The sequence below is a fragment of the Falco cherrug genome, chromosome 2 (genome assembly GCF_023634085.1).
Source record: "Falco cherrug isolate bFalChe1 chromosome 2, bFalChe1.pri, whole genome shotgun sequence".
In the NCBI taxonomy this organism is placed as follows: domain Eukaryota; kingdom Metazoa; phylum Chordata; class Aves; order Falconiformes; family Falconidae; genus Falco; species Falco cherrug.
The window spans coordinates 2,451,770-2,472,555 of NC_073698.1; the positions used below are offsets into that span (position 1 = coordinate 2,451,770).

At 47.7% G+C, this 20,786-nt stretch overlaps 1 protein-coding gene across 9 annotated transcripts in view; it reads left to right on the forward strand.

Moving 5' to 3' along the window:
* Positions 1-20,786, forward strand: part of STIM1 (stromal interaction molecule 1) — a 106,558-nt gene that overhangs the window by 29,997 nt on the left and 55,775 nt on the right. For 7 of the 9 annotated variants that reach the window (XM_055703182.1, XM_055703184.1, XM_055703183.1 and 4 more), the window contains one exon: positions 12,704-12,837. In XM_055703182.1, coding sequence (XP_055559157.1) covers positions 12,704-12,837 — 134 coding nt within the window. The remainder of the gene's footprint in view (positions 1-12,703; positions 12,838-20,786) is intronic. The other 2 variants (XM_055703185.1, XM_055703187.1) reach the window with 1 other exon arrangement.

The window sequence follows — 20,786 nt, forward strand, 5'->3', positions numbered from 1 at the left end:
CAGCGCTCCAGCTGCAGCCTGCTGCGCCTGGGCACTGTGCCTGCGGTAGGCGTAGTAGGGTTGTGCATATCATTCCCCAAAACATGACCTTATGTGAATGGAAGGGACTACAAAGCAAGTGGAGCAGGGCTGCAGGAGCTGGGAGCGAAGTTGTCCAAGGTGATGAATGGGATGGGAAGTTAAGAGCTGGCTTGTTCTATCTGTGAGGGTTTAAGATCCTTCCTGGCGAAGAGATTTATTACTTGCTTGTGGCAGGGGCTGGAGTGTGGGTGTTTGGGGTGTGGAGGGGAAGAGCTGGAAGCAATGCTGTCTTTCAGAGACTGATGTTCCTGGTGAATACATGGGAAGTGATGTTTCCCAGTCAGGGCTTGTGCCTGAGCCTGTGCTGGACTCCTGAGATTCCCAGTTCCCAACTGGGAGCAGGGTCAGGCAGTACCGCTCTGGGAGCATTGCCCTGCAGAGCGACCCTCTCACGCACCCGCTGCCCTCCACTGGCACGGCCCGTTACTCTTATCTTAGCAAAGTGCCCACAGGTCTGGCGAGCGAGCTTTCCTTCCTCGGAGGGTTTGCTCTTGGGGGAATAATTGTTTGCACTTTATTTCTTCAGGAATATGGGTAGAGGTTGCTTGCGGAAATTATCGCATCAGTGGAGCATAAAGAAAAATTGCTGCTGTTCTTGGCAGATGCTGGTACTCTGGGAGCCCCCTGAAGCCACACAGCCAAGAGTTTTACAAAGACGGAGGAAGGAGAGGTTTTTATTTTGCCAGTGACTAGTGTTTTCTGCTGTTGGTATTTGCAATGCCAGTAGGTATCAGATCTGTATCTACAGTTAGCTGAATTATTGCAGTTTTCAAATTATTCAAAATACTAGAAGATTTAAATTAGTCAGTGAAACTTTACTGGTCTCCGCTGAAGTTGCTTCTAAAGAACATCAGCTGTGAAGGGACAGTTGTACTGAGGGAAGGATGTCCTTGAGGTCAGATTGGAGTGGCCTTCACTGTTTATTAGTTTTCATTACTTAATTTTGTTCAGCACAAAAGAGGGAGGATATGTGAGCAGTTAGATTACTTAGTTTATTATTATGAAGTAACTCAGTCTCTAGTTATTTAAGCTCATTACCTGCCCATGGGATATTTCGGCTTTTGCTGCTCATCTTGCAGAAGGACTTGACATGGTATTTGCTAGCTGACTCAGGGCAAAACCGCTTTGCCTTACAAGGGTGGTACTAAAACAACTTTTCCTATCTTATTTAGACAGCCCAAGAGAAATATTACAGAGTCCTCAGATGTGAAGAAAGCAAACCAAAACATTTATCAGGAAGGAAATACATGAAATTGGCACTTTGAGGCCAGAGCACCCAAGCGAAGACGCTGAGGTCTGCTCTGGGGAGGTTTGGGAGCACAGAATCATACCCAGGGGGGTGGCGGGGGCAGGAGATGTGATGATTTCTCATAAATAGGTTAGACCCTGTGCTGAGACAGCATGGGCAGGAGGGGGCATGGGCACTGCTAGGACAGGCTGATAGAGACCCGGGGTGTGCGATGGGCTTGGGGGTGTCTGCTTCCCACCCTGACTGGGGGAAAGAAGCTTGTTGTGTTGGGGTGTGTGTGCAGTTTTTAATCAGCTGGAAAGAGCAAAGCATTTGCAGAGGAAGAGTGGAACAACAAAGATTTGTGGTGGAGGGGAGTGCGTGGAAGCAAGGGTTTAAAGAGGGCTCTGCTGCTGGTTGCAGGGAAGAATGAGAATGTTTGGAAGAAATGGGATGAAGCTTCACTGATATTTAATCAGTAAATTGTTTCATGGAGAAGATGAAGAAGGCTGATTGCAATTAGTAATGAGGGAATTAATTGTAGTAAATAAACTGAGCTTGTGCCAACAAGAGAAGCCCATTTCTGGAAGAAATTTTGAATTTTTAATTTAATAAGAGCTAATAGCTGTACAGCAGTGTCACTTTGCAGCTTAATTGCTTCCTGTACGTGGCTTCGGCTGATGGTGGTAATGTCAAGTGGTTGAGTGTCTGAGTCTTGATGAATCACTGAGAGCTTTCTCCTGCATCTGTTTCACCTCACTGAGTTTTGTCGTGTTGATCCTGAGAGATCAGGGGATTTTCCAGAACAGGGGAGGCAGATTTGGCCCTGTGAATTCTGCATGGCCTGTTTCTCTGAACGCTGTATTAGATGGTGTGTGCACATTCTTAGTTGGACCTTCCAGCAGAGACACCTGAGGGCATTGTTACTTTCCTTAAAAGTATATTAGGGGTACAGTTGTCTGATCTCTGGTTGTATTTCCATTTTTTCTAGTTTAGGGTTTTTTTTGTTTTGTTTTATTTGCATTAGGTACGGGGCTTTTTTTGCATCAAGCAAACTGTTTCATTAAAGGAAAAAAGTGTGTCTTTGAACTCCTGCTAATACTTAGTAGCTGAAGGTTTTCTAGTAAGACTCATGGGCAAGGTTACTTGGGGAACTGGGGATCTGTGCCACAGAAGCAGTTTGCAGGGTTTTGTGTGAAGTGGAAAACTGGATTACTTCAGTGAACTTGTAATAAACTGATTGCTGCAGACCCCACTGTTTCAGAGGAGGCGGTAATGCAACAGCAAGAGGACATGAATAATTTAGCGGTGGTGAGCGAGATGCCTGCCTGAATGCTTTTTGGCTGCTTGTGAGGAAACTCCCTTTGGCTGTCATCTTCCACCTGCCGAAACCCCTATGAAAATAACTAGCTGGAGTTGGAGTTCCTAGGCTCTAAAGGAGGTGGAAAGATGGATGAGGTCTGTGCTTTCAAATACCAGTGAGCTGTCAGATCAAGACACATCACACAAGAGTCACACGTTTCTGCCTTCCAGAGCAAGGCTTTGTGCCCTTCCTCTGCACCTCCCAGGGAAGGAATTCTGCTGCCAAGGAACTAGTTCAAATGAAATAGGGGAAACAGGCATGCGTTAAAATCCCAATACTGTTCAACAAATTCACCTTTAAAAAAAATTTCAAAAAGTTACATGTGCATTTTCACATGCATTTGTGAATTAGTATTATGCATTAAACATGGCATAGTGCCTAACATTCTCTAGTAAATAATATCCAGCTGTACAGTGTAAATTTGTAGTATAAAAATACTTTGAGTACTTTTATGACAGTGGAGATGGCTGTATACTCTTGCAACTTTGCCAGGCTCTATTGTTTGGTAATTAGAGCTGGAAAACTATGAATATTCTGCCATTTTTTTGCCTTGCTCCCCATGCTGCTGCTCTGTGGCCTTGCAAAGTATCTCCTGTTCCCTTTCATTTTCCATACCCCTCCAGGGGGAATGATAATCTCTGGATACAGTCCTTACAAAACCATTTAATGTCTTCGTTAAAATTTATGAATTTCTGCTTGGCATTTTTTTAATTGAAAAAAAAAAACAAAAAACCAACAAACCAACAACGTTTAGGGGAGGAACCCTGAGCAAGGAAGTTAAATGGAATCCTTGTTTACAGTAGTAAAAACCAATCTTTTTCCCCAAATATAAGAATTTTCTTTTTTCTGCCATGCCAGTGGAGCTACGTAAATAACAATTCTTAGAATTAAACTGATATCTAATCCTATCCTGATGTCTGTTCTTTCTATAAAACTCAGTGTTACTTGAGGCAGTCAGCTGCAATGGCATTGGCACAGCTTTACAGCATTATTAAAGTTACAGAGAATGATTTGGGTTGGAAGGGACCCTTAAAGACCATCTAGCCCAGCCTCCCCACCCCCCAACCCAGGGGGTTTGGGACAGGTGACCCAAACCATCCAAAGGGGTATTCCATACCATATAACGTCATGCCGAGTGTATAAACTGGAGGAAGGGGGGCACATTCGGCATTATAGCATTTGCCTTCCCGAGTAACCGTTACGTGTGATGGAGCCCTGCTGCCCTGGGGATGGCTGAGCCCCTGCCTGCCCATGGGAAGCGGGGTATGATCCCCTCCTTTGCTGTGCTTGCCTGCACAGCTTTTGCTTTACCTGTTACACTGTTCTTATCTCAGCCCTTGACTTTTACATTCCTTTCCAATTCTCTTCCCCAAGTCTCTGAATGAGGGGGACTGAGCAAGTGGCTGCGTAGAGCCTGGTTGCTGGCTGGGGTTAAACCACAACAATCATCTCCTTAGTTCATAGAATCATAGAGCAGTTTGGGCTGGAAGGGACGCTAAAGACCAGCCAGTCCCACCCCCTGCCCCGGGCAGGGCCCCCTCCCCCCAGCCCAGGCTGCTCCCAGCCCCGTCCAGCCTGGCCTTGAGCCCTGCCAGGGATGGGGCACCCACAGCTGCTCTGGGCAGCCTGGGCCAGCGCCTCGCCGCCCTCACGGGGAAGGGTTTCTTCCTCATGTCCAACCTAAATCTCCCCTCTCTCAGCTTCAAGCCATTCCCCCCTGTCCCACCACTCCCTGCCCTTGCCCAAAGCCCCTCCCCAGCTTTCCTGTCGGCCCCTCCAGGCACTGGCAGCTGCTCTAAGGTCTCCCCGCAGCCTTCTCCTCCCCAGGCTGCACAGCCCCAGCTCTCCCAGCCTGTCCCCACAGCAGAGGGGCTCCAGCCCTCTGACCAGCTCCGTGGCCTCCTCTGGGCCCGCTCCAACAGGTCCGTGTCCTTCTGATGCTGAGGACCCCTGAGCTGGACGCAGCGCTGCAGGGGGGGTCTCAGCAGAGAGGACTGTAATAATAATGATAATAAATGATAATGGTAATACCACCTTGCAGAAGAAAATTGAGAACTTTAAACAAACAGATTTCTCATTAGAGAGAAACTCCTATGAGAAACCAAAGGTCTGGAACAAAATAATGTTACAGTCACTGAGGCTGGCAGGGATCTCTGGAGATAGTCCTCTCCAGCCCTGCTCAAGCAGAGTCACCTGGAGCAGGTTGTCCAGAGCCATGTCCAGTTGAATTTTGACTGTCTCCATGGATGGAGAGACTCCACACCCTCTCTGGGCAGCCTGTGCCAGTCTTGACATCTTTTAGGGTAGGTCTTTTCTGATGTTTAAGCTGGATTCTCTGTATTCCACTTTGTGTCACTGCCTCTTTTGTCTTTTTGGAGCAGGCTGGGGCTGACAGGGTAGTTGCAGCAGAAGGGGTAGAACTGGAAAGTGTCATTTCTCCTAAGATGTTTCATAAGACATGGTCATTCTAATCTGTTCATAAACCCAACCCAAAGTGCTTTCCATGGTGGACATCACTTCAGCTCTGCCTATTCTGCTCTAGCATTTAGGCCCAAGCCTCTGTTGATAATCTAGGTGGTTGCACCCCGTGGGCTGGCAGCAGGGCCCCGGAGCAGTCTGCTTGTAGGAGATTGCATGGGAGATTGCAGAATACCTTAAGTGGGAGAGAGGGAGCCCTGAGGGGTGATGGTGGGTGGGTGGGAGTGCAGAACAATGGCAGGAGCAGGGATGTAAAGATGGCATGTGAGATAGTGCCAAGGCTAGCAGGCCATCATCTCCGTCTGTCCCTCCCATGGGGTGTCCTGAAAAGGGACTTCTGGTTCTGAAAGGAAGGACAGATGGTAGCTATTACCAGATGATAATGGAGAGATAAAGAACAGGGCTGGAGGCACAAAGCAGCAGGATGAAGAGACAAAAGAATCCTGATAACTCGGAGAGGTGGGGTGGGAGGGTCGAGTGGAGATGATGGTGTCAGCTCCAGAGGTCTACACCCCTAAATTCCGGCGTGGTCTGCCACCTAAGGGCAACCAAGACATGTGATGAGGACCAGACAGCAAGTATCTTTTTGTAGAAACTGCTGTAGCAAAAATCTCTAGGCTTTACAGAAGAGGGAGATATTATTTAAAACCAATTTCACACTCATTTCAAGGCCTTCACTCACTGGAGGTGCCACACCTTGTATCTGGAATGGCCTGACATGGAGCATCATTGTGGCGGGGAGGGCAAGGCATCCTGGCTGTTAAGCCCTCATTACATTATCAGCCTGTCAAGAGGAACTTAGGTCATGATCTGGCTTTTGGATAGGTCTTTTTTGTCTCCTGCTGGGAGACCAGGGTTGTTAGGGTATGATCTTTTTGCTTTAATCTTCTAAAAATCTTAGGCAAGGTTGCTGGCCCTGGTCTTTGTTGCTTCATTTTGGGTATTTTTGCAGCTGCAGTCTGTCTTCCCGTTGAGATAACAAAGGGGAATGGCTCCGCTGTCTGGTGAAACCTCATGACCATTCTGTTATCGGTTCAGAGTTTTCTGCTGATTAAATCACTTGTGCCCTTATTCAGGCTTTTTCTGGCCTTGAAGCAAACAGAAAATTCCTCTCTGTTTACTAGCTTGATTGCTGTTGATTGCCTGCTTGGTTATCAACACGTCAGTTCTTGCCACCATTGCTTCATTGCTTTCTGCCACTTTCACAGTCGTGCTTCATTTGTAGCATTTGTGTTAGAATACCTAGGGGTTCTCCTTGTGGCTGCAAGAAATCTGGGCGAGATCACTTCAATACATGTGTTTTCTTACCTGGAGGCTGGACGGGCTGCATGGACAGACATAGTTTGGGGCTCGAGTTAGGTGATTATGAGGGTGTTAATATGAACGAAACCACTCTTGTTTTATAATAACATGACTTTCCCTTCCTATAATTTGAAGTTTGCTGGAGTGTTGCTACAACCATTGCTATAATAATAAGCACAGGCTCAGAATGAGATGATCATGTAATATTTTGGGAGATATCTTTTAGCCTGATTTTTCCTTCTGAAGTCAAGTCCAAAGGCGGTATAATTACAATGACCATCCTGTGTTCTTGCGCTCTGTCAGTGAGATCAGCATGACAAATCATCGCAGAAAAGGCCCGGCCCAAAGTTCTGAGCTCATTTTGCAATAACTATGAAGAAAATTCTTGCAGGGTAGGAGAGGAAAACCAGATGTGTGCAAAACAATGTTAGGGCATCCAATAATATTTAAAATAGTCCTGCCATGTTCCTCTCCCTGGCCAATTAAAATCAACAAAAATTATGCAGATGAAAGATTGCTTCGCCCAGTTTGCTGTGAAGTAGTCGGGCGATGTTGTGGCCATGCAGTGCCGTTACTCAGTCCTACACCTCTTGCTGCCCCGGAAGGTGTAATGGAATAATAGAGGCTTCCTGGCACACCCGAGCAGGGAAGTGCTGACTTCACCTCCTGAACTGCCATCGTTTCTCACACCATGGTGTTGTCCCTGGCTGCTGCTTCGGTTGCTGTGTGTTGCTGTACCGGATGTTTTTCCCAGGTCCAACCACAGGCTCCGTGAGTCCAGGTGTCCCCGATCTCCACCAGCTTCCTATGGTGACTGGCAATGAGTAACTGTGGAGGACAGCCCTGCTGGGAAAGGGAGAGCTTTCTCAGCTTGCTCACTGGTTTGGGTCACCAGTTTATAGGGTTGGTGGATTCTCTCGGCAACACGGACAACCATGAGTTAGCGCAGAATAAACTTCCTGAGGTTTGTGAAGCAGCAGGACACCAGCCCTCCCTCTTCAGGAGCGCTCAAGTAGCCTCCCCCATTGTCCGAGTCATCCTTCTCTATCTGTCAGCAGGAGCAGCATGTTTCAGTGCTTATTTCTTCTTCTTCAGCTAATGAATGCAGAAACCCAAAACTTTAGACAGAGCCTTCTGGCTAGTGGCCCAAGCACAGTATTTGCTGTGCTGGACCTGAGAGGGTCTGCTTAAGCTGTGCTTGGGTCCTGGGAGCCAGCATGGGGATGCAACTCTGTGCCCAGCAACTGGGGCACAGCGATGCGCCAGTGGAGGGAGGAATCACTCCTTTTATGACCTTTTCTTAATTTTTTTCTGTTTTTTACAGATGCTTTATGTGTGGTGCTATCATAGGAAAACTTGAAAGAATCTGATTTATTAAGTTCTAGGTAATTTTACATTTTTTATAACTGAAGACAGCAAAGGATAAACAGACAGCAAGCAATAGGGCGCGAGGTAATTTGGACCAGAGAGAAAAATGGCTTTTAATATAAAGTAATTTGGTGGAGCTTGTTGAATCTTTGCATTTGAAATAAAGCAGCACGTGGCCTCTTAGCATGCCCTGCTGCAGGGAGGCATGCTGGGTCTGGCTTTTTTGAAGCTAAACTATTTTACATTTTCTCCTGGGATTTTTTCCATAACTAAAGAAGGTAGAAGAAGGGGATTGTGCTGAATAATAACTCCTTGCCAATGATGAAACTAAACCTATAAATTCAGGCCAAATTATGCTGGTCCCAGGCCTGTCAAAACTTGTAACTTGCAGAAGTGCTCTGATACGAAAATATTTTGTCATTGATCAGAATGTCCTAGAAAAAAGTCACTAAAGAAAACCCAACCCCCCAAGTGGCCAGATATGGGGTGGATGGAAGAGCGGGGTGCTGGAGGGGTGTGTTGTATCCCAAAGGTGCTGAGCATGGTTTGGGGCTGTTCTGGCCATGGCAGGTACACCTCACATCAACTTGGTGAGCGAAGCGTGGGTGAGTCTTACTCATTAATGTGGGCTTCTGCTCAGCCAGATGTATGCAAGGGGGAGTTTCTTCTGGTGAGATTGATGTCGAAAGCATCAACAGCCATAGCTAATGTTGGGACGAAGCCAGTCAAGAGCTGTCATGGTGATGTTGCCTACATGGCCCATGCTCCCTGATGCACACGTGTGCATCCCTGCTGCCTGATTTCTCGTCGGTGCTATTTTGCAGCGGTAGATTGTACAGCATGTCTTCTCCCAGCGTTCAGTTGTGAGATCAATTCGTCTGCATGTCCCTAAAGGGTGAGTGGGGTTTCATGTCAGAAAGCCCATTTTTAAAAACCTGCTTTTGTAACAAAAACGGCTGCTTCCCCTTGAGAAATGCGGTTTGTCTGAGGGTTACCAAAGGCCACTTTGGAGAGGTGGTGTGGCTGACGCTCTGCATGTATTGGTGGCGAGGCTTTCTGTGCTGCTCTAGAGCAGCGCTGAGGCTGCGGGCACTGGGGATGTGTGCTGGCATTGGTGTGGGCTGCCGGCAGCTCTGCCTGCAGTGGCACTGAGCCACGGGGCCGGAGTTGAAGAACCCACTGGGATGGTTTGCTCACCAGGTTTGAAGAAGAGAGATTTTTAGGTATGAACAAAACCCATTCTGATCCACATTGTGCATGATCAGGGTGCGTGCAGTGAAGTCATGCCAGGAAGTTGGAGGGTTGCACCAGAAGAGCTGCTTGCTGTCAGAGGGTTTAAGGGCTTATCTACCAATTTTTACCGCAGTGGTGGAGATTAGAAGTATGTTCTTCTTAAAAAGCTTTAAAGGATAGACTAGCCATGGAATTTTAGGGTTTTTCAGGTTTTTTGGTTTGTAGTTTCAAGGGCTTTTGCTCTTTCCTAGGGGAAGTAATAAGTGCTCTAGACTCCCGGCCTTGGGGCAGCAGGGCGCAGGGCGGGTGTGTGTGGCGCAATGACAGTTATCCACACTTAATCATTGTTATTAGCAAAGCATTAATGGATTTGAATATTTAATGATGGCAATTTTTAGCATGCATGCATAAGGTGCAGTTGTTTACAGGGGAATTTTCTTGGGTCCTTCAAGCGCCTTGAAGGAGCTCTCTTTTTTTCTCTGAAGCACTAAATGATGATCAGCTGTTCGGATCTCCTGAACATAGCACAAAAGCTCGGTAGTCTGAGCAGGGTATCTTACTTAAAAAACAAAACCCCACAAAACTCCCTTTCAATTTATAGTGTATGACAATGTGCATCAGTATATAAAATTAGTTTAGTATTTGAAAGATGCTAGTGCAAAATCTGTAGCTAAGACCTTGAATCTTGAATTGTGTATATGAAAACACACCAGGAAGTACTGTTGCATGCCAAAATTAAGAGCTTGGTCTGATTTGATTAATGCTCTGACGTCCGTTTCAGTGTTTTTTGAGTCACTTTGTTTTAAGCAGAACGTGACTTTAAAGAACATATTTTATTCTGCTGCAGATATTAAAATCTTCATCCTTGGTCTGTGTTCCTCAAAATTAAAATCCCAGTGCTATATTCAGCCTCCTGATTAGGGATGCATACATTATAAAGCTGGTTTTCAGTCGTGTTTAGTGTGGGGGCAGGAGGTAAGGAAAAACAACAGGTAAAGGTAGGAAAACAGGCTTATGTTTATATGGTATTGTAGTTTGTTTGGGTTTTTTGTACTGTGTTATCACAAATATTTAAGCTGGCTCGCACGGACACTTAAATTCTAGTAAATCAGTGGCAAAACAACAATATTTGTATTTGTATATATGCTTCTGTCTGCTCCCTTAGTGTATGTTCACTGCATTTGTTCTTTGTTTCCATTCTAGATTGGCAGTGTGTTCTCCTCTAACATTAACCTACTTGCAGGAGCAAAACCTGCACCTGGAACAGCTGTATGAAGCACAGCGGGGTTGTGTTTGTGTAATTCGTTTAGCTTGGGTTTGTGTGGGTTTTTTGGTTTGTTTTCTGGAGGTTTGGGGTTGTTTGGAGGTGGTGGTGGTTTTTGTTTGGTTGGAGGTTTTTGTTGTTTTTGTGGGGTTATTTTAACCAGTGCAGAAGTGAAATCTATAAATGTACATGGCACCAGCTGGAATCAGTCTGGTTTCTTCCATGTGGAAGGCTCTGTGCTTACTGACATTTAGAACAGAATAAACTTATTTCAGGTGGAAGGGACCTACAATGATCATCTGGTCCAACTGCCTGACCACTTCAGGAGATTAAGGCATGGTATTAAGGGCATTGTCCAAATGCCTCTTTAACACTGACAGGCATATGGAGATTGGTGCTATTACAGACTCAAATTACAGAATCAGACTTGTTGAGGTGGGAAGGGATCTCTGGGGTCCATCTGGTGCTAACCTCCTGCTCAAGCAGGGCCGTCCAGAGTTGATTGCCTGGAACCATGTCCAGATGGTTTTGAGTATCTCAAAGAATGGACGCTCCCTGGGCAGCCTCTGCCAGGGCTTGGGCACTCTCGCAGAGAAAAGTCTTTCCCAATAGTCAGAAGGATCCTACGATGTTCCAGTGTGTGCCCGTGGCCTCTGGTCCTGGCATTGGGCACCACTGGGAAGAGCCTGGCTCCATCCTCTTAGCACCTGCCTGCGGGTCTTAATGTACATGGGTGAGATCCCCCTGAGCTCTCTCTTCTCCAGGCTGAACAGCCCCAGGTCTCTCCGTGGAGGAGCCCCTCCCTTGACCTGCTGCCCGTGCTCCTCCTCATGCAGCCCTGGACACCCTTGACCACCCTTGGCCATGGTCAACTTGGTGCCCACCAGCACCTTCTCTGCCAAGCTGCTTTCCAGCCGGGCGTCCGCAGCCTGTGCTGGTGCCGGGGCTTGTTCCTCCCCAGGGGCAGGACCAAAGCAGGGCTATTGGCAGGCAGGTCTGGTAGTGCGAGTCCTCAATTTCACAAGGAAAATGACTGGGTGCATTTTTAAATGTAGTAGGTGGCATATGTTCTGTTAGAACCTCTGATTAGAGGAAGCCCAAAGGCCTCTTGGGAATCTTTTTTCCATAGGGATTGTGTAGTATGTGCTAAAATAAATGAAATAATATTTTAAAACTTCTCTGGATTTAATATTCAAAAGTCTTTTGTATTGATGGTGAATCCAAGTACTTGCTGGTTGTGTGGAGATGTGTCAGAGAGGTGGATAGTCCAAATGATCATTAAGTAGCAAGGTAAGTGCATGCCCAGCTATTTGCAGCAGATACAGTGTGTGTAGTAGCAGCAGGAGGAGAAAATACATCTACTTTTCCTATAAATAAGTTTGTCTTACGTTGAGAGGATCATCTTAGAGTTTCGTTTGAGCTCATACGTAATTTGGACTTTTCTGCTGAAATTCCTAGGGATTCAGTCTGAACTTTTTGAACAGGAAACCTTTCTAATGGGAACTGGGCCAGGAGCTATTAAACTGGTTGCACAGCGATCTTGGAGCAGTCACCCCTGGATAATTCATAGTCATTATCTGCTTACGTGAATCTGGTATAACCTCTGTGAAACAAAAGGGTTTTTCTTAGTGTGTGTCATACAACGAGCTCACTTTTGGGGGCTATTTTCAGTGCCTGGCATGTGTGCAATTGTCTCTGCACCAACAGAGACAGCTCTGCTGCAGTTGGTCTTCGGTCGTCACGGTGAGTCACGTGTTGCCACGTGGCAGTGCCGTGGGAAGATGGATCGGCCACATTTGGTACTTAATGTGTACTCAGGCGTGCAGCAAAATTTAAAGTGTTAGTCTTGAAACAGAAAAATATGTGATAGCTAGGCACAGAAATCCATTTCATAATCAGGAAGAAAGCTAACTTTTTAAATGGATGTGTTGTATAAACATACTACTCTTACTCTCAAAATGTCCTGCCTAGATGCTGTGCCAACACTAACAATCTCCAAGTGAGGAATGAAGCTTGTGAAATAGGAGGTAAAATAACAGCTGCAGTCCTCTCCTGCCCCTGCCAGCAGGCACTGGTGGGCATGGCATGGGTAGGAGAAAGCCCCAGCTGTGCAACCTGCCCTCAGCGCACTGGGAGGCCCGGGGCGGTGGAAATGGTGAGAAGTTGACCTGGAGAAGAGCAGCCTTGCTGAGGCCATGACCTACCCTTTGCTGTTGGGGATTTCTTAGGACGCTGGCTGTTGGACATACTCCTGCTGTGAAGGACAGCACTGGGATGCTTTCTCCAGTGCTCAGCGAGCGCTTTTCAAACACAAGAAGCTTAGTGAGAAAACACGTTCACAATATTTTTGGTACAGGCTACCTAACGTTGGTGTTTTCTTCCTCAGCAGAATTCTGCCGCATTGACAAGCCCTTGTGCCATGACGAAGATGAGCAGCTCAGCTTTGAAGCTGTCCGCAACATCCACAAGCAGATGGATGATGATGCCAATGGCAACGTGGACGTAGAGGAGAGTGACGAGGTTAGTGCTGGGCTGCTTTGCTGTCCTTCTCCCACGCAGCACTCTGCTTTTGCAGAGGGCTGTCCTGTTACAGGTATTGCTGATGTGGCAGGGTGCCTGAAATTCAGGTGTGCAAACTCTTAGGCTGTTGGCTGCCTATCTCTTCGTCTGGCAGAGGAAGCAACGTATCATCTTGAGCCAAGTTTCTGATCCAAACGGTGCATTTCAGTACTGTAATCTTTAGCGTGTATGGATTTCCCTCTGGTCTGGCGTTTTTTAGCCACTTAATCTTCTTCTACCGACAAGGTATTATCAATTTACTCCAACACTTAAAGACAAAGAGATTGGTTTACATGATTGTTGTTATTAGTTCATTCCTTTTTTAATTGTGGGGTTGGGAACCACCTCTGAATTCTGATCGAGCCTCTCTGACACTGTTGAGTAAATACACTGGCTCCTGTCACCGTCACATTACAGTGTTTACTACGTTCTTTCACCAACCCAGCTGAAACAGTTACAGTACATATATGCATACTGCTGAAAAAAGGAACAATTCTTTCGTTGTCTTGGCCTTGGGAGATTTTAGCTGATAACTTTATTAAAGAGAAATAAAATTCCTGATTTCTTACATAAGCACCAACAGAGATAAGTGACTACTAGAAAAAGGAAAGCTGTTTATTTATAATGTTGCCTCAGTTGCAGTGGATGCTTGTTTCCATGGCTCTGTGCCAGGTGAGGAATTCCATCTTGTAAAGATACTGGCATCTAAATAAGAAAGTCAAAGTTTTGGAGGCTAAAAGAAAACAGACTGGTGAAGGGATCTGCTGCCAGTCACAGGCAGTTCTCTAGGTCCCAGTTCATAGAATCACAGAATGACTTGGGCTGGAAGGGACCTTCAAGACCAGCCAGTCCCACCCCCTGTTCAACGGCAGGGCCCCCTCCCCCCAGCCCAGGCTGCTCCCAGCCCCGTCCAGCCTGGCCTTGAGCCCTGCCAGGGATGGGGCACCCACAGCTGCTCTGGGCAGCCTGGGCCAGCGCCTCGCCGCCCTCACGGGGAAGGGTTTCTTCCTCATGTCCAACCTAAATCTCCCCTCTCTCAGCTTCAAGCCATTCCCCCCTGTCCCACCACTCCCTGCCCTTGCCCAAAGCCCCTCCCCAGCTTTCCTGTCGGCCCCTCCAGGCACTGGGAGCTGCTCTAAGGTCTCCCCGCAGCCTTCTCCTCCCCAGGCTGCACAGCCCCAGCTCTCCCAGCCTGTCCCCACAGCAGAGGGGCTCCAGCCCTCTGACCAGCTCCGTGGCCTCCGACGGGCCCGCTCCAACAGGTCCGTGTCCTTCTGATGCTGAGGACCCCCGAGCTGGACGCAGCGCTGTGGGGGGGTCTCAGCAGAGCAGGGCAGAGCAGAGGGGCAGTTTTCCTAATCCCTCAATCCACAGCAAAACCACTGCCCAGCTAGGGGCATGCTGCATGTCACTGGGCTCAGGGGGACAATGGATGGCTCTAGAGCTACATGAGCTGCTTCAAGGGTAGAGACAAAAGTCTCATGCCATGTCCCAAAACTGAGGCAGGGCTGTGCTGGGAGCAAGGGTTGTTGAATGATCTGAATTCTTGGCCCTGGAAGGAGGCAAGCTGGGAGCTGCTGGGATCACTGCTGTTGGTGACCCAGCACCCAGCGTGCACCAGACTGGAGGTAGGTGGTGGGGCTGGCAGCTGCCTGTGTTGCACTGTGGAGCTCTGCTGAATGCATCCTCAGGCCTTTGCCTGATGGAGACGGTGGTATGTGTTTGTACAGTTTGTGGGAAAGCCTGATATAGTCTCTGTGGGGTTGGGAATTTACAGAATTGTGACCTTCTGCTTGTGGACCAAAAGGCATCTCTTTTTGCACCCATTCTGATGCAGATGGCAAACTGAAGGCGTGTGACAGCTGTCCTGAGAGCCGCTGTCCTCATAGCCCTTCTCTAGGGTGTGTTATTTCTGCTTCTCAGGTAAAGAAATAGCAGTCCAGGGAGGTTAAATCCCCCACCCAAACTAATGCAGCAGTTCAGTTTATTGGGCGAACCCAGCCATCACAAGGGCCCTTCGGTTTCTGGGGCAGCGACAGTCTCCAGGGACATGGCACAGCAGCCGGGAGCCGAGCACCCTGTTTATGAGGAGCCAGCGGTGTTGGTTGGCTGTTGCCGGGTTGCAGTGCCGTTCCCTTTGCCTAAATCCCACTTTATGGAGTAATTAAAACAAATGAAAAGCTTTCAATTGCATTTCCTAAAATTTGATGTGTTCTCTGGAGGCGGTTCTCAGTTCAGAATTGCTTTGGAGCTGCAGCTCTGCCTCTCCCACTGACTCCTGGGGTAGCTGCAGGCAAATCAATTCACTCAGCGCATCCTACTTGCCTGTTATTAAATTGAGGATAAGCCGTATGTTGTTAGGGTTGGCCATTAACTAGCAATTTTTATGTGTCTCTGAGCAAATCTTGCCCTCTGTCCCAGTGGACTAGTTTAGAACTTCCTGCACAGTCAGTAACAGTATTATAGGTTCGAAGCCTTTGTACTGTCAGTTCCTTTTATGTATAGATATTGCCATTGTATGAGTAATAAAATTTATTTTTCTAAAAGGCTTCAGAATTACTGCCTTGCTGCCATTGCTCAGCAGTCTTCAAACCCCTTGTAGCTGGATGGCAGCCATGCCAGAGCCCCTGCCATCGCCTGTCTTGGTCCCAGCAGCTCTTTTCCAGCTTCTGGTGTGTGTGTGTTATCCCTTCATGCCCATTAGAAGCAGAGCCGCTGGGACGCTGTTGCTGGACTTGGTGGTCGGACTGTTGCATGTTGCGGCTGAGGGGTCTCGCAGTGTTCCCCGCTCCTGGGTGCTCCCAGTAGTCTCCTGTTAATTTTCCCCCAGCCCTTACCGGTTGCTACCCCTTGCCCTTTGCCATCTGCTTCCAGGGGTCGTTGATTCCCGCATTGCTTTTGCCTGCAGCTGTTACCTCGCCCTGCTCATCTGAGTGGGGTTCGTTGTCGTGTTGATCCCTGGCTCCCTTCCCTGAGATCCGCTCTGCAGGGAAGCGGAGTGCAGACACCCCGCATGCCCTTATGTCATGGGTTAGCCCTCACCAGCGCCCAGGGGCTCTTCTGGGGTCACCGCAGCCACCGCTGCACCCCTCACTGCTTCTGGCATCTCTAGTGTCATGTTCTGAGCTCTTTTTGTGTCTGAATTGTATTTGGGGGAATTTTGCAGTTGTCACAAGCTTCCCAGCAAAAGGTGGTGGTTCTCCTTAGGAAGGAAGGAGATGATGGTGTTTCTGTTGTTTAATGGAAAAAGCTTTTTTTCTCTTCCGTCTGCTGTTGATGGTTGGACATGGGTAGTTTGAAGAAGTGGATAAATGTGGATTTTTTTTAATCTAAGAAGTCTTATGTTTTTTCTAAAAGTTTGTTGTGGCTAATTGAGACAGCCTGTATTAAATGGCTTCCTTCCTATAATTTACCTGGGCATTAAAATGCTGCCAACAAACCCATCCTTCTCCTTCCAGCCCCAAGTGCAGCCCAGCACCAGGCTCTGCCATGAGAAATGTGTTCTGACTGTCAGTGCCTGCTCTAGTGTGGGATTTTGCTGGCGGGAGGAGGAAACCCGCAGGCTGGCAAAGGCAGACGGTGTTTAAGCCGAGCCTGTCAAACACCAAAACCCCAAGGAGCGGTGACTGTGGTGAGTCACTGGCCAGGTGCAGCCAGGATGGCCCAATGGCACACGGGCAGGAGCAGAGGTGCTTCTCCTCGCAGGGGCTCGCTGGGAAGCATGCATCACAGCGAGATGGTGCACGTCTGACTTGTAAATGAAAACAAGGACATCTCTGTGGTGGTTGTTGTGATGGCTCTTTCCCTCCTGCTAACCCGCTGCTTTTCAGAGGTGGTCTGTGATGATCATCTTTGGGTTCAAGATGGAAGGAAACAAGCAAAATAAAATAGAAACCACAGTTCGCAGTTAACTCAATATTTTAAGTATGCATCTTTTCTGAGAATTGACAAGTTTTTCCCTGGTTTCCCTTTCATTCTCAAGGAGTGTGCTGTGCATTTCATATGCAAATATTGCTCTCTGTGGTAGACGCTTGTGTGCACATGTAGGTAGGTCTCCGTGGCTGGCAGTGAGTTAGTATTGATACCTGTTTTACCTATTGACAAAATGTTGTAGTGACCCCAAGTTGTATCTGGTGGACCTGGCAGTCCTGGGTTAACGGTTGGACTTGGTGGTCTGAAAGGTCTTTTCCAACCTAGACAATTCTATGATTCTATAAATACAGTTGCAAGCTTTACCTCTGCTAAGCTTGAAACTTTTATTAAAGTTGAATTAAATTAAACTTTCAGTAAAGGCTTTGAAGCCACTGAAAAAGGTATTTCGAGAATCTTCCTTGGCGAGCCAGCTACTGCCTGAGCACTTGGCTTCTCTGCATTCAAGGTTATCAGCTTTAACCCCTGTGTGCACCCTGTAATTGTGTTTTAACTCCCTGCCTTTGGTGGTGGGACAGCTGCTGGAGATATTATTTGAAAGAATGCAAGAGGCTCAAATATAAGCCTTTTATGGCTTTTACGTTTAATCTTTGTACACCCTTCTTCTTTCAGTGTGCGAAGCTCCCACCTTCAGAGCGGGCGTAGTGGGTGGTATGGCATGCTTCATTTCCGTAAACTTTTTGGAAAAGGGTACGGACGATGAGCCAGGAAGGCGTGTTAGGGCAAAGGGCTCGTGCCTCCCCGACAGCAGGGACAGGGGGAGCGCCAGCTGCAGGGGGCACGGCCAGAGAGGCTGCGAGCCCTTCCCTGCCTGGGGACCTGAGGGGACCTGCTGGCAACGGGGCGAAGGTGGGCTTGGGCAGGCTGGGGAGCCTCTTGGGGGGTCACAGGATAGTCTGTGGGGCAGGACCTCAGGACATCTCTATCTGGAGGGTACTGATGTTGAGGTGGAAGCTCTTGTAATGCCGAGCTGCCAACAGTCGCTCTAAGTAGTCTCCCTTTAGTGTAGGATTATGTACTTGGGATTGTTTTTTGGGTGCTTTTTCGTGTTTTTTTTTTTTTTATTTTTACTAAGTGGATTTGTGACAGAACAGAATGAGCTAACATCTTAACGTAGTTCCAGAACAGAATGTGTTGGTGACTGATCAGCCTTGCACAGAGATACTGAGCTGAGTTGATGAGTTGCCTGATAAACCACAGTTCTCTGCTGTTTGCTTTCATATATTAATTCCTTAAATTATTTAAAAATAAGTAAAAAAAAAAGCTTCCTCTGTTGAGGTAAAGGCCAAGGTAATTTTGAAGCTTGGGCTTAATCATGTCTACTCCAGAGGTGTTTGCAAGCTTCAACAGAGACTGTGGGTCTCAGGGTCTTGCAGATGTTGGTTGTGGAGGCAGGTGCTGAAACACCCATCCATGGCACGTGGTTTCTGTGCCTGGAGCACAGCGTGGGGGGACGCCTGCACAGGGGATGCTCGTCTGTGGGAGAGCAAGCTCTTCGCTGCCACACTTGTGTTTCCCTGGTGGGTTGAGAGCTTTGTTTGCATCATTATTTTGGCCCTTTCTGGAAAGTTATTGGGTGCGTTTTGTTTGGATTAAAAGACCTGACTGGCAGAAAGGGAGAGTCAGACAGGTAACTGTATTTTTAAAATGTTCTAATTATAGGAGAAATCTTGTCTGACAACTTTATGCTGTCCTTAAATCATCATTGCATTTTTCCCTTCTGGAAGTGAGTTTTCAGTGAAGTTTCAGGTGACATCAGTGACCTCGATTAAAAGGAAAGAACTGTCCCTCACGGGGATATCTTCTAATTAGTGATCTATTTCTGCTCTTCGCACTCACTCCAAAGTCAGCTCCCGCTGTTTAGGGGCGACTCTGATGGAGGCTCACACTGACAGGTCTCTCGGATGCTGTTAGCCTGGTTTCTTAAGGAAACATGGTTTATGGAATCACAGAACTGTTTGGGCTGGAAGGGACCTTCAAGACCAGCCAGTCCCACCCCCCGCCAGGGGCAGGGCCCCCTCCCCCCAGCCCAGGCTGCTCCCAGCCCCGTCCAGCCTGGCCTTGAGCCCTGCCAGGGATGGGGCACCCACAGCTGCTCTGGGCAGCCTGGGCCAGCGCCTCGCCGCCCTCACGGGGAAGGGTTTCTTCCTCAAGTCTAATCTGAATCCCTCCTTGTTACTCATCCTAATATCTAATCTAAACCTATCCTTTGTTATTTTTGATCAATCCCTGGCTCCTCTCAACCTCTGATCCTGGGGTCAGGCTTGTTAGCAGAAAAGAGGGCTTGAAGGCAATAGTTTTCTGCAACTTGAATGAAAATCAGTAGTTCAGATGTTAACATTGGTGAGCTGACTGAAGGAAGCGATGCGTGATGAGCTCTGCAGTTGCTTGGTCAGTGTTGGCCCCTTATCACCCACACCGTGATGTGTTGGTGCATGCATGCATCCCTTGCCCAGGTAGTAGTTGGCGCTCAGGAGGGATGATGAGCTGAGATCCAGGGATGTGAGAGGGATGTAAAGGTTCAGGGTGCGGAATGCAAAGATCCTGTAATTGGACTTTCTGCAAAAAACAAGAAAAAACCCTCACTTTTCATGGAACCACAGATTTTTGATCATGCTTTCAGCCACTGAAACATCAAGTTTGTCTTAACCAAGAAACCCATGCAATGCAAACTCCTCACCCTTTTCAGAGTGGAGAAAAGCATACTGGTCACGGGATTTGGTAGGTGGAGAACTAAAATGTAGTTTTAAAAGGTTATATAATCCTGAAATGGTTCTGTAATTGTTTTTTCTGGAGAGGGCGTGAATCTCTGCTTCGGGTCTCCACCAGTGCCTCCAGCGCTTGCTGGAAACCTGGGGCCAGGGCGGCCGTGAGCAGAGGACACTAAGAAAAAGTATTTTCATCCTAAAATGGAGGTAATTTTCTGCCAGAGGCTGCAGTGGGTGGCTTTAGCAGGGATTGGATGTATTCCGTCCCCAAAATACTTTAGCTGTCCTCTATGGCTGTGCAGGTATGCGCTCCTCATCACCCCACTGCCCTCGCAGAGGTGGTCTCCCATGGGTGGGCATTTCGGAAGGATAAGCAGGAGCTGGCTTTTATGTGTCTCGGATTCTGCTCCTTCTCTTTATATACAGAAACCTGTTAAATTATAAAAGAAATCTTGACATCAAGAAGCGTTCACAGGCTGAGTCTTCCTGCAGTGATCTCACGCTGGTTTTCACGTGTAGCAGTGGTTCTGCTCCTGTTGCTTTTGGATGATGTGATCAGGTTTGCCTCTCTCTGAACTTGGTGAGACTCTTGGTTGACTGTATTTCCTTCTTTTCTTTTTGTGGGTTCGCAGACTGGCTGAGGCTGGAGGGGTATCTCCAGGGATGGGATCAGCAGGGTCTTTAGCACTTGTAAGTGCTGATCTTGAATGGTTTGCAAGTAGGTCGATATTTTGTGCAGTGGTTTTTGTGCCTGGTGTTTTCAACATCTGGGAGTCCCATGGTGACTTTATATATACATATATTAGTATATACGTAGTGTGCTGCACGCTCAGTACAGTTACCTGTGTATGTGAAATCTTGGGGAGTTCCTCCAATGGGTAAAAAATGAGAGCTAATCCCATGTTCAGAGTTGGGCCCCTCAGTACAGGGAAGACATTGAGGTGCTGGAGTATGTCCAGAGATGGGCAATGGAGCTGGGGAATAGGCTGGAGCACAAGTCTGATGGGGGCAGCTGGGGCAGCAGGGGGTGTTTAGCCTGGAGAAGAGGCAGATGAGGGGGCACCTTCTCGCTCCCTACAAATATACAACTATATTTTCTCTCCCCTGCCTGGTTTAGGAGGTTTTTATAGGGTGGTTTTGGTGGGCACCCAGCATCCAGCCTGGGTCAAACCACCACAATGATACTACAAAAAGGTTCATGCAGAAGATGTGCAAACGTGGGCTCTGAAAGTGCCCTGAGTGCTGCTGCTGCTGAGGACCCGGGTGTGCTAC